Here is a 13,314-nt window from a genome sequence, read left to right as displayed (position 1 = left end):
GCACCATGAGTTTGAAGCTACTCTTGTTAATTTTAAGGGCTGGAAATACCAAATTCCATGTGGAATGCCCTGCTCTGCTCACTCTCAGCTCCCTCTCTGAAGGGCAGTACAGAAACAGGGCATCCCTTAGGGATGGGCAGCAGGAAAGAATAAGGAGGAACTTCAGCAGCTTCAAATCAGCTTGTTTGTTGCAGCCTTGTCACAAACCGTGATCTGCCTTTGCAGAAAGAGGTTTTCTGATACCTCTGTTCTCCACAGCTGTTTTTCCTGGCCCCGAAACAAAAACAAAACTCCCTTTTCACACACTGTGCTTCTGCCCCAGTGCTCCCTACCCCTCTTGTATCTGTTTGTTTGGAGCCCCCGCTGCGCAGCCCCAGCACCTTCAAAGAGCCCCCATAATCTCCAATTAAATCTGGCTCTGTCCTCGGAGGCGTCAGCTGGGGAAATTACACAATTAGGGTTGATTCTGTCTGCCACAGAATTTGGTGGCAGCTCCTAATTGCTAAATGAGTGCTTGGCTGTATTAATTATTCCAAGTATTGCTCTCAGGTTTTTTTTTAATTGGTCATTCCAGTTGGATGGGTGGCCGGTGTCTTTGACGAACAAAACGGACCGTCAGGCTTAGTGTTTGATGATGGGAAAGGGCTGGTGATAATGTTTGTGGGTCCCTGTTTTTTTTTTTCTTTTTCCACACCTGCACATGCAAAACCATTACTGGTAATTAATTTAGAGAGAGCTAGTCTAGAAAATTTTCCTGTCTTTCATCCATCCTCTTTTCCCGCTCCCAAACCTCTCTGGAGCTTTGCAAGCTTTGCTTGAAAAGAAGAGTTAGCAACATTTTCAGCCCCTTAAAAAGTGGTAATGAAAGGACTCGGAGGGCAGAGCAAAGCAAAAGCAGGGATGTTTTGTTCGCTGCTCCTGCAAGTGAGAACAAAGGCACTGTTTTCAATGTGTAGACGCTTTCTTCCAGTTCCAGTTTGACTTGAGAGCAATGCCCTGTTCGAGTTTTGGCACAATAATCCAGGGGTGCCCAGCCCTGGCAAGCCCTGAATCTCACAGAAGAGCACCCAAACGAGGGAAAGCACTCAGGGAAGAAGTCGTGTCTAATTGCAGCAGGCAGGAGCAAATCCTGCCTTTGCTCCATATGGAGAATATCCCCAGCTGGAAACTTTCCTGGGCTCCATCTTGAGCTCCTCTCTGATGTCTGATAGCAAAATCTCCTTTGGCTTCATTGACAACACTTGCAGCCAGTGGGTTGATGGATCTCCTGTGAGATTCAAACTCATCTTTTGAGTGAAAAACTGTGATAAAACATCATCCTGCAGCACATGCAGATGTTGTGTGAAATGGAAGAGCCCCACAAAGAAAAAGGAGGAACCTGGTCCTGGCCATGTGATTCAATTACACCTCAGTGTCTGGATGATTGTCACCAACACCATAAAATGGGATTTACTGGGGGCAGATATGTTAATCAAACAACAATCAGCAGGCTGTTTGGCTGCTCTCCGTGGTGGTGGCAAAAGGGGACTTTTCCATCTGTGCCTGGCCTTTGCCATATCTCTCCCCTCTAGCTCCATTAACCTCTTGTGACATCCCCAGAAAATAAAGGTGCATTGCCAAAAGGAAGCATTTGGCCAGAAAACAGCTGAGGCGTCAGAAACCAAGGACCAGACATCCCCCAGCAGGTTTCTGGAGCCCTCTCCAGCCTTCCCAACACCACCCCAAGTGTCCTCTGTGTTCACTCCCCTGCTGCTGCCTGGGGATTTGCCCAGTCTTTGCTTGGTTTCTGCCCTTCCTTATTGCTATAGCAGCATCATCCTTTTACCATCAATACCTGTTCTTCCTTTAGCAGTTGCACCCACTTTTTAAAAATATTCTCCATTTTTGTTCAGTTCTGCCATTTGAAATGGTAGATGGCTGCATGATGTCCCATTTTAGCTCGCCTTATCATGTAGTACTTCTGTGTTCACAGCAAAGCTTGTAGCTGGGATTTTCCAGGACCATGGGAATTGCAGGGATTCCTCCTTTTGCTGTTGTTTGTGCCAACCATGCTCCTGCTGGATCCGGTGCCATCCTGGCAAGGAAAGGGCCTTGAGCAGTTTCGTTATTTGGAAAGTGAGGCGGGATGGGTGAGCGCAGATCCCTCTGATACGTGGGGCTCACTCTGATAGGCATCACACTGTTGTGCAAGGCAGGCTGAGGGCAGATGCAAACCCTCAGTGCTGGATCTCCCTCCCTGGGATGGTGTTACTGAGGCACTATGTCCAGCCATGCCACTGCAGAGACAGGTGGCAGATGGGACATGAAGATGTGCCCAGCAGGGCTGTCTCTAGCACAGGGAGGGGCATCCTGGATGGAACTCCTGATATCCAGTTATTCGTGGACTTTGCAAGGAGAGGAAAACGTGAGGAGAGTGTTGGCAGGTGCTAAAAACCAGTGTGTGCATGGATTGCCTTGGCTGAGCTGTGTGACCTTTCCTGCAATATCCTTGGAGCTGGAATGCAGCAGGGAGCCTTCATGGGGAACACTGGGGACTCACACCAGGGGATCAATCACTGATCTGCCTGGAATTGCAATGGGATGGGTATCAATGCAGCCAAGTGCATCAGGGCTAAGGAGTGCTGGAGAAAGGGGGCAGCTCCCATGCATCTCCAAGGGATGCAACTAGAGGGAAAACTGTACACCCTTGTCATTAAGGGGAAGGGGTTTACAGGGGCTTCAGAGTAGCATTGAGTTGGGGCTGTGATGCTGGGTGGTGTTTCTGAGCATTGTCACCACTGCAGGAGAAGCCAGCAGCAAGGCTTTCCCAACAGCTTTGGTGGCCATCGTGTGCCTTTGGTTGTCTTGGCCACAAGCACACATACCACTGCAACTGGTGCTCCATGTCTGTGAGGTTTTCCTGCCCAACTGGAGGAGATGCCATTTACACTCCTTGCCCTCCTTGCTGTTTTGCAGCCCAGACACTGCCTGCCCCATCTCCCTTTGGCTTTGGTTGGAGCACAGATCTGGGGGCTGGATGTGGCCCTGGTGTGCCAGGGGAAACACAGCATGTGCAGCTCTGCAGTGTTTCCTTAAGCAGAAATGAAAACTCAGGAGGGTTTTTTAAAAAACTTTTTCTTTCTTCCCTGTATAATGAGTTTGCTGCTGCTGCTGCCTTAATTTGGAGTTAATATGTAATGTTTGTAACACAGCCAAGGAACGTAGCTGTACTTGAGGCAGATTATAAAAACTATCTCATGCTAACACTGGTGTTCTAAAATTTATCCCTGTTCAAAGGTAACATGAATCTTTAAAACTAAAATCACTCGTACTTACAGAACATAAACATGATAAACCAGTTTGGCACTGGCGCGGTTTTTTCTTTCCTTCCCTTAAGGAGGCTACACTACATTTGTACTCACTGAGGAGGAACATTTTCCAGTGCACTCAGCTCATGCTTTTTCTCTGCTCCCTTGCTGGCCCATCAACATTCTTTTACAGTTCTAACATCTTTCTGCTGTTTATGCTTCTTGGCTACTAATGTCCCAAAGGTACATCTGTATCTTTTTACACGCTGCGGCCAGATTCTCATCCTGATCTGGGATAACTCTACTTGTTGATTTAAAAGCAGCCACTTTAGATTTATACTGGCATTACCAAGACAAGAACCTGGCCATGAACCTTTCATCACAGAACTGAAATGCTAACACCCTCTCTATGTCTAGGAGAGTCATTTAGCTGGAAAGCATTTCTGTGTCATTTATCTTAACTGCAGCAGGTAGCAATTTAACTGTCAATCTGCACATGCCAAAGACTCCTCAAATGCATCTGCTCACCAGCTGATATCCTCTGTGGCAGAAAGGGGCCTGCTCAGCTTGGTTTTTCCTTTCCCAGGTGTCCCCTTCTGGACCCGGCCAGATAAGATGGAGAAGAAGCTGCTGGCAGTTCCTGCCGCCAACACCGTTCGCTTCCGATGTCCGGCGGGTGGAAACCCAACTCCTTCCATCTACTGGCTGAAAAATGGCAAGGAGTTCAAAGGGGAGCACAGGATTGGGGGCATTAAGGTAAGGTCTTGGTTTGGATCTCAATTTTTTATTGTTTCTACCAACTAGAAAATTGTATTGCATAGTGATTAACAAGGGTGGTTTGATATAGAAATTAAGGTGGTTCTTGCACTCTTAGGAACTGCTTGGCACCAAAGGGTTAAAAAGGACTGCTGTCTTTCAGGATCAAAGGCTAATTCTCTCAGAGTTTGTCTGTGGTGGTCATTCATGGAGTAGGTAAAAATGAGGCTGGGTTTGTGGTTGCATTGGGAACAGGGATGAAAAAGGAGGAGCAGAATCTTATGTCCTAATTTCTGAAGATGAGCGCAGTGCATTGAGATGTGTTGGACCAAGCCACAACTACTCCCAGCTCTCAAAGAAAACCTATTCAGTGTCCTTTGAAGGTATAGGAAAGACCTCACCAAAGAGCTGGATCCTCATGCTGGTAGTCATTAACATTCTTGTGGTATAAATCACTGACCCTTGGTCAAGTGTTGGATTCCCTTGTAGCCAGAGTAATAGCATCTGCTCCTTGGCTGCTTTCTTCTCCCTGCTTCCTTTCTACCATGAGGCATTCTGGCTCATGTTTACAGATAGAGCTCAGGGACACAAAACTCCACTGCAGTAGAATTATTTAATTAGCCAGAAATCTCTGTGCTACTTTATGTGATGAATTATGGCAGGATTTTAAAAGGAAAATCAGCTTTTCTCAGATTTTGCTGCTGTTGTTATTACTTTGTCCCCTTGAGGTCACAGTCAGATGCTTTTTTTCTGGTTTTATTTGGGGACAATAAAACTGGTGCAGCTGATTGTATAACAAAATCATCATAGCAGGAAGGACTCCTGAACAGCAGCTTTTCCCTGCACTCTGCCAGTCCTGACATATCCCTGGACTCTGCTGCTAAGGAGAGAAGGTGCCTTGTAGGAAGCTGTGTGCTGATGCCTGCCACATCCATAGTGTTTTGAAAAGGGACTGGGCATGCAAAGCATACCATGCTCCAGAAACCAGAGAAGGATTCAAAAAAGTCCTCCCTCCCCACAGTTTTGGGCTGTTTCTTTCCTGTTAGCTCAGACCTGTTCCTGAAAGAGCCTTTTGTGACGGCTTCAGTGAAGCCTTTAAAGCTCCTTCCTCAGTCCTGTCCCTGCTCCAGCCTGGATGAGCCTGAGAACACGCTCAGCTTTGGATCTTCTGAAAAAACATGGAGGGTGAAGAAGTGGGGAGGCAACTCCTGTGGGTAAACTGCTCTTCAGCAGATGACATTCACAAAGCACGAGCATCTTTTACTAATTGCAGGCTCTGAGGATCATCCTGAAGTGTTTTCAGGCTTGCGTGCACCATTCCAACGGCTTTTTACTAAACTGTGTCACATCAGCTGCACTAAATTATGCCTGCAGAAAAAAAAATCCAAAGCTGAAAGCAATTCCCCTACCCACTTTCCAGTAGTTTTAATCTATCTTTGAGTTTAAATTGACACGTTTCATCCTCTGAAACATGGTAGTGAGTCTTTGGCATGCTGTGCTTTGTTTCTCTGGGGGCATCTTCCAGCAACAAGTCAGTGCTTAAAAGAGCTATTGAAGGCATTGTCAGGACAATTACAGGAAGATTGGTTTAAGCTCTCTGTCTAGGTGTAGTTCTTTGTCCCATTCTTGATATAGACATCTTTCTCTGTAATTTTCCTTCCTTTATTTGCTTGCTTTTGGTCATGAGCCACAGTTAGATATAAGTAATCTAGTGTAAATCTCATCCAATATAAATATACTGATAGATATTGGCTGAGATTTGAACCAGAAAAGGAGATTGAAAACCTGCTTGGTATCTCATGTATTTAAGATATTTAAATTCCCTGTTACAACTTAACTTCATAACAGGATTAGGCAGCTTGAAAAGAATGGGCAAGATCCAGATCTGGCAGAGCTTGGTTGGCTTGCTTCATCTCAAGATCTGGTCTTAACCCAGAAATCCTTGAGCTGGGAATGTTCTCATTTGTTTTCAGTGTGTGAAAGATGTTTAAATGTTGATTGTGAGAAGGCTGTTGTCAGCAGATGAAAGCTGACCACTCTTCCACATCTGCACCTTGCACGTGGCATTTAGACCCATGTGAGTGTCCAGTGTAAAGCCTGCAAGAGAGAAGGGTGAGTGTTGAAAACATGATGGGCAGGCTAACCTGGTTTTGTTACAGTTCATCCTTACTGGTAAAGAAAAGAAATTCATATGACTTATCATATGAAATTTCCCAAAGAGCATTAATGGTTAAATCCGTGTTGGAATCTCTAATATTGTAAGCCTGTGTGTGTTAAATGACCCTAGAAGGGAAGATTGAGGGGGAGGGGAGATGGAGGATTATCCCTCCCCCAGACCAGTGCACTGACTTGCATACCAGTCTGGCAAACACGAGGTTCCAAGTGTGTCTGCAAATGTTTGTTTCACAGGGAGCCAAGAATGACAACACCAAATAAACCAGAGGGATTTCCAGTATCTCACCCACTTGATTAATGCCTACACTAAGTCACTTCATGTTTCTAGTGTTTTACTGAGTGCAGTGGCTATCCTAACATGAGAATTATTATCTCCTGCCAAAGATTTTCAAAATTAAAAATGTCTTCTTAAGCTTCCAAACAAGTTCTGCCCCATGAGTCTGTGCCCCTTCTTCTCTATTCAAAGCTCCCATCACAAACCTGATGAAGTTCTTTGAAAGTGCATCCTTAGTAAAACACCTAATTTGGACCTGTGTTTAGGTCAGACCAGGGAGTCATCCATGTGTCTGGACCCCCATTTCCTTGGAGTAGCTCCTAGAGGTGTTCCAGATGCAAATGTTTTGCAATGCTGAAAAGTGGATTTAAAGAAGCCTTTAGACACAACTGTGAGACAAGCCAGTATGGAAGTGAGCCACTGAGCAGCCACAAATTTGCACTGAAACTTCAGTGACAGTCTGGTATTTTCAGCTGTGGGCTCAGGGTCCAGGCTCTCTGTTCTCAGAGCTTCTCTTACTCTGTAATTGCCACAGGGCTACAGAGATGCAGCAGGGGGGATGTTGCTTTACAAAAGGTGGGATGTTGGTTCTGCTCCTTCATTGAACTCCTCCATTTGTGCTGTCCTGGTGGGCAGAGGTGCAGTCAGAGCTGACCAGACATCTGCCACAGCTGAGATGTCTGTACAAAATGTTTGCTCACAGCCTCCTGTTACCCGTACTCTGAAATGAAAAGAAATGCCATATTCAGCATTCTCTGAAAAATGGGGTGCTCAGCAGTGCTGTTTTCAGGGCTGCAGAGGTCTACAAATTGTTAAAATGACATTTGCTTGCTTATCTTGCAACTAAGCTGTCTAGTCCTATGGTTTTAAACCTGCTCTTTGCAAAGTTCTGGCTTTGATTGCAACTTGGCCCTTTTACAGAAAGCATGTGGATGCAATTTATGTGTAGCAAAAGAGGTTAAATGACTTCATATTTGAGTTCACCTGCTGCAGCAAGAAATCTCCAGGAGCAATTACACCCTTGTTTTTTCCATCAGCCCTTGACATTCCATAGTGCAGCATTATTGTAAATCTCCTGCTTCTGTGTCTTTGGGGTCACATTCAAAATGTTTAATAAAGTTAAATGTTCTGCTTTGGGCGGCAGAAGGCATCAAATTAATATCCAGAGATTTGGAGAGCTTTCATATGCTATGCACCCTGAAGTCATCTTTGTTACTGTTGGTTGCTTTCTGTATTAATTCAAGATTTGCTTTCCATATCCATTATTTCCTTTATAATCATTAGAAACAATCATTCTAGCTGAGATCACAGGGCAGCAGGTCAGGGTTGTGCTTTCCCTTCTGCTACTGAACCTCCATCAGCTCTGGACATGAGCCACATCCAGAAAACCAACCAGTATAAAAATCAGTGCCACAATAGAAGAGCTGGCCAAGCATCCTTGGGACCAAATTTGAGGCTGGTTATGTTTGCTCCTGTTTTTTAGAGGGAATTTAGGAGACTCTGTTTGTGTTCAGACAGATGCCATAACCTGTTGCGTCCATAGCGCACACATTTTTAAATATGGATCAGAATACTAAAATATGTGATACACATAAAGTATACTGGAGTTGTTATTCTAATGACTGGTGCAACATTTATTTGTCAGCTGGCTTTGTTATTGTGATTATTGTGGAAACATACAGAAGTCCCCATTGAAATCTCAGTATGTTGCATTTTTTTTGCATCATTTTTGCGATGGTCTTAAAGCCTTTTCTCATTAATACTTCAATGACCCCTGTAAATGGATCCTTGTGATGTTCAGGCTTCCTCTGGGGCCCAAGAGCGTGGAAGCTCAGTGGTTGTTCATTGGTTTGGTGATGGTGCTTTACCACAAGTGTGATGGTTTGATTTCTCCTCCTAGTTGCGACACCAGCAGTGGAGCCTGGTGATGGAGAGCGTTGTGCCGTCAGACCGGGGCAATTACACCTGTGTCGTGGAGAACAAATATGGCAACATTAGGCACACCTACCAGCTGGATGTGTTAGGTGAGATTTCACTGTTTTCCCTCAACAGCTGCCCTGTGGTGATGTTGAATAGCTGCATGGTGGGATATGGGAAGCAGGAGCTTGGTTTCTTGCCCAAAGTGTTGGATCACGTGTCTTTTAAAACCAACAACAAGCTTCTTTTTGGCCAATGATTTGGGCTCACATCTGTGATCAGTAAATTACTTAATGGGTCTGCAGAGGGCTCAGAGAAGGAATGGCAGGGCTGAAATGCTTCCTCCCTTCCCAAGTGGTTCTTCCCTGTCTGGCTTGAGAAGCCCTGGGAAGAGCAGTGATCAGGACACCCGTGGGGGACAAACCTAGTTTGTACCCTTTCACCTGAAAAGCCAGAAGATGAATGTTTCAGAGAATGGGGGAAAATAAGACAAGCAAATTAGGGTTTTTCCTCTTTTCTGTTTTTCAGAAAGGTCACCCCACCGACCAATCCTGCAAGCAGGGCTCCCTGCCAACCAGACTGTGGTGGTAGGGAGCAATGTGGAGTTTCACTGCAAGGTCTACAGCGATGCCCAGCCTCACATCCAGTGGCTGAAACACGTGGAAGTCAATGGCAGCAAATACGGACCCGACGGGACCCCGTACGTGACAGTGCTGAAGGTTGGTACATGCTCCTCCTCCTCACCCTCAGGGCATTCCTTCTGTAAGCCTGCCCAGTGGAATACTCTGCTTTTTGGAGGGGATACAGCAAAAATGTCCTGAAATCGATGTTCTGAACTCTTCTGTTTGCCAGAGATAACACTACTACTGTGGTGGCACAGATAAGCAAAGTTGTAAGGGCTGAGGCAATTGTGAGAAATGCAGCATAATGAAAGAGCTGTCAGATTGCATTTGACTTAAAATTGTAAAAATACCCTTTTTTTTTACAGCTTCAATGGAGGTATTTTCAGGGTTTATTAAAATAAAAGTCTCCCAACTAAAACACATTCTTCCTTTTCCAAGTAAGCACATTGCAGCATGCACATACCAAATAATGCTGAACTACCAGCACCTGAGAGCCAACATAATCTTGTTCCAGCCACTAAATTTGTGTACATTGCCATTACCAATGCTCAGAAAAGCCTTTTTTTTTTTTTTTTTTTTTTTTTTTTTTCTCAATTGAGCAAAAAGTACATAGTAAGACTTTACTTTGGTAAAATGCTTTCTTGAAAGGCAACTTTCAGATTATGGCTATAACAAAGCCAGAAGATTTAGTTCCCCTCAACCAATGTAAATATAAAAGTGGGGAATAGGCAGTGAGGAGCACATTGAACTTCTAAAATACTTAAAAAAATTAGTTAAAGGAATCATGTGGTGGTGTTTATTAAAATATATAGAGCCAAATGAAGTTTTTCTGGCTCTGCAGCTAGTACTGAAGGCAGATTTTGTCTCTGAAGCCTCTAGCTGAGACTGTCCTCTGTGTGGACATTCCCTGTGCACATCCTGCTGCACACATCTTTCTTCTCTTTGTATGAAGTTTAAAAAAAAACAACCACCACTTATCAGACGGTATCTACAAAACTGTAACGCAGCCAGATACATTCTAATAAAAGCCAGAGACCCTGGAAATAATTACACAGATTGAAATAACAGATTGCTTGGAAGAAATGGTTGGAGACTGTTCTTCAGGACTGGCAGCATGTGCTTCTCGCGAGTTTAGAGAACTTTTTATTTCTCGCCACCTCTCCAAAAGTGTTTGAATTATGCATATTTGAATTTCCCCCTGGTTTCACAGCCCAGTACCAAGCTCTGAATAGCTGGTTGTGTCACATGCCATCTCATATAGTCCCTGAGCTCCGTGTGTGGTCCCCGTGGGATAAAGTGCTACCTTTTGGAAGTTTGCAGAGCGGCTGCGAACAGTGCCTTGTGTCACAAGCACAAGCCCCCATTTTGCCGTGGCAGGGAACATATAAATAGTCCGTATAAATAGTGTTTTAAAATTAAGTTGGAGCGGCACCGGGGTGGGTAGGTAATTAGAATTGCCAAATACCTTCTCTTCTGTGGACGGCAAAGGCTCCGCATTCCTCGAAGGGGAGCACAGGCAGGCGTTTGAAAGCACAAGTTTTGTTTGGTTTTATGTTTTTTTGCTGAATAGGACCAGCACACGTCTATTTACTACTTCTGGTTAATCAGGAATGCTTTGAATTGTGTTAATGCCGGCATCAGCGCTGGGGCACGGAGCATTTCCATTTTGGGATGCATCTTTTGTGCGCCAGTGCTGGGCCTCCACGGAGCTGTGTCAGGCCCAGCTTTGCAGGGATTTTTTTTTTCTTCTTTTTAAATGTGGTGTGCTTGTTTTTTATAAGTAAAGATCTGATGAAATGATCTTGCTGTCGTCTCAGGGCTGGCCTGGTGGCTCTGTGGGTTTGTTTGCCTTGCCCCAGCATCCTGGCAGGAGCAGGGTGCTGCTCACAGCCCCCCTGCCCACAGAGCTGCTCTCTCTGCCCCGTGCTGTGCTGCATGCAGGGAGATAAGGCTCTTTTTTTTATCAACCTGCCCTTCCCTTCTGCTTTCAGGAGATTTTGTGGAGTGCAGGAGCTGCTGTGGGGCAGTTTAAGTGAGGGGAATGTCTCTGTCTCCATCACAGCAAGGGAGACAGAGAGGTGCCCAGAGTGTGAAATTCCCCCCACATCTAAAGGGGGAAGGGTGGGTGTCAAACCCCACCCAAGTCCAGATGGATAAGTTGAATGCTGTACTTTCAAACCATTTTTTAAACAGCCTGACAAAACCAAGCCATCACCTGCATCAGTTCCTGAAAGCCTGTGCTAATTTGTGATCAAAGAAAACCCCTTTTTCTTTGCAGAAGGGCACTAAATGCATTCCAGTTACAGAGGGGGGCTGGCAACACTGTGCCCAAGCTTTGTCAAAGGCTAAATTGTACATTCTGCATTGAAACATGCCCGGTTTAATTATAAACAAGGCAGCAACAGCAGGCAGGCACGTTTCCCTGCTAGTCAGGGCAGACAGACTTGCACGTAAGCCTTGGAGATGAGCTCAGGTCAAAACTGGGGGTGTTTGTCCGGACATGGACACTGGGCTCCTCTCTGGTGCCTCCTTGGCTTCAGTTCCCAATAATCTATCAGAACTGGCTGCCCCAATGATTTTAATGAGCTGCAAGTCATACAGGCTTGGAAATGGAAGGCATCAAGACTGGCTGGAGAGTGTAAGACCCAAACAGAGATGAAAATGGCTTTATTTTCATTTCCAGAACTGAAGCTTCTTCTGAGGCCACTTGAAACAGTTACGCATTTTCAGCCAAAATAAAAACAACTGTTTAGTGTTTAGGGAAAAAGCTGATGTGCTGTTGTGGCAGCATAGAAAAAGAGAAATAAACCCATTGCTTTAAAGTCTGAAGTTTGTTTGATTTATATACACCACTTTATTTAGTAAAGAAGAGGCTCCTATAAGCAGTGGAAAAAATTACAGCTAATTTCTGAAAGGCAAGTCAGCAGCGAGTTTCAGACCGCCACTGCTTATATTTTGTTTCCAAATTCTATTTTGGAATCTGATAATTGAAACAGTATTTGCTGAGCCGGGTTGCAAGCACAGATCTCTGCTTAAGCCCCTTCTCTGGTGCTCCTGTCTGCGGAGTTATTAAGAAATCACAGAGCCTTTGACTGCTGTCACATGGAGAAGGGGCAAACTGGTCTGTTTTAAAAAAGAAATTGCATGTGTGAAGGGAAGGGAGCTCACCTGCACGTGGTTTGGGGGCCAAAGGCAGCTCCTGTTCCGCAGGCAGGTGCTGGGTTCGGTGTGTCACCCCAGGGTGAGCTGGGGATGTCACCGCAGCCGTGCAGTCGATCCTAGCTGATGTAGGTGCCATGCAGCTATTGTTTGGTTTACTGAAGTTCAGGTTTCTGTCTATTCCTGCAGTCTTGGATCAGTAAAAACGCTGAAGCCGATGCTAACCTAAATCTGTTCAATGTGACAGAACAAGATGAAGGAGAATATCTGTGTAGAGCCAACAATTTCGTAGGCATAGCCGAAAAGCCATTTTGGCTCCACATTCGCAAACCAAAACCAGGTAAACCACAGACTCTGTCCCAAGGCCCTGGCAACTGCAAGAATGAGCTATAACATTTTTAAGAATCTAGTGATTAAAATTACTATTCATTTTGTATTATACCCTGTCAACTGATGCTGAATGGCTTTATCTTATTTTCTTGCTAATTTTTTTTTTAACAAGACTGTAACGCCTATACAGCAATTGCCATGGAAAAATTCCCACAATAAAATGACTGTCAAATTTTACTATCAACTCTTCATACTTTTATTCCTTTCCTTTCCTTTCCTTACAATTGAGTGCTGATAACAGAATTGCATGTTAATGACCTGTGACGTTCCAAGCTCTGGAAAATGAAACTGTTTTGAGTTTTTCACCTACAAAACTGAATTAATCAGTTCTGTCCCTTGGAGAAGTAATGGAGAAATAAATATCAACATTGGCTCATGCAAGCAAACATTAACTAGAGAGGAGAACCAATCTCATGGGCTCTGGGGTTTGACTCCAGCCTAGAGGGTTTGGCTGCTCTGTCATTTGGTGCCACTGCAGGAAAGTTCCTTACGGGCACCCTCTGCTTGTCAGCCAGATTTCTACCGCAGTGTTGAGGTCTGTGTAATTATATATGGCTTTGAGACACCCACTGAAGAAATTCTAAAAAATTCTAGAACTCTGTATTTTTCAATGAACTCATGGACCATAATGTTTGTATATTCCTCTGATCAGCACTTGAATCTTTCCCCACTACATCTCCCCACCTTTCTCCTTTCTTTCTGTCTTTCCTCATTTCCCATCTCTCTTTCCCCA

At 44.7% G+C, this 13,314-nt stretch overlaps 1 protein-coding gene across 3 annotated transcripts in view; it reads left to right on the top strand.

Annotated features, from left to right (window-relative positions):
• The window catches only part of FGFR3 (fibroblast growth factor receptor 3), a 54,533-nt gene that overhangs the window by 27,441 nt on the left and 13,778 nt on the right, over positions 1 to 13,314 (top strand). For all 3 annotated transcript variants that reach the window (XM_033060400.1, XM_033060399.1, XM_033060398.1), the window contains exons 4-6: positions 3,874 to 4,043; positions 8,393 to 8,516; positions 8,938 to 9,128. In XM_033060400.1, coding sequence (XP_032916291.1) covers positions 3,874 to 4,043; positions 8,393 to 8,516; positions 8,938 to 9,128 — 485 coding nt within the window. The remainder of the gene's footprint in view (positions 1 to 3,873; positions 4,044 to 8,392; positions 8,517 to 8,937; positions 9,129 to 13,314) is intronic.

The sequence above is a fragment of the Catharus ustulatus genome, chromosome 5 (genome assembly GCF_009819885.2).
Source record: "Catharus ustulatus isolate bCatUst1 chromosome 5, bCatUst1.pri.v2, whole genome shotgun sequence".
In the NCBI taxonomy this organism is placed as follows: Eukaryota; Metazoa; Chordata; class Aves; order Passeriformes; family Turdidae; genus Catharus; species Catharus ustulatus.
The sequence above is the reverse complement of the archived record's forward strand: the minus strand, read 5'-3'. Positions and strand labels throughout refer to the sequence as shown.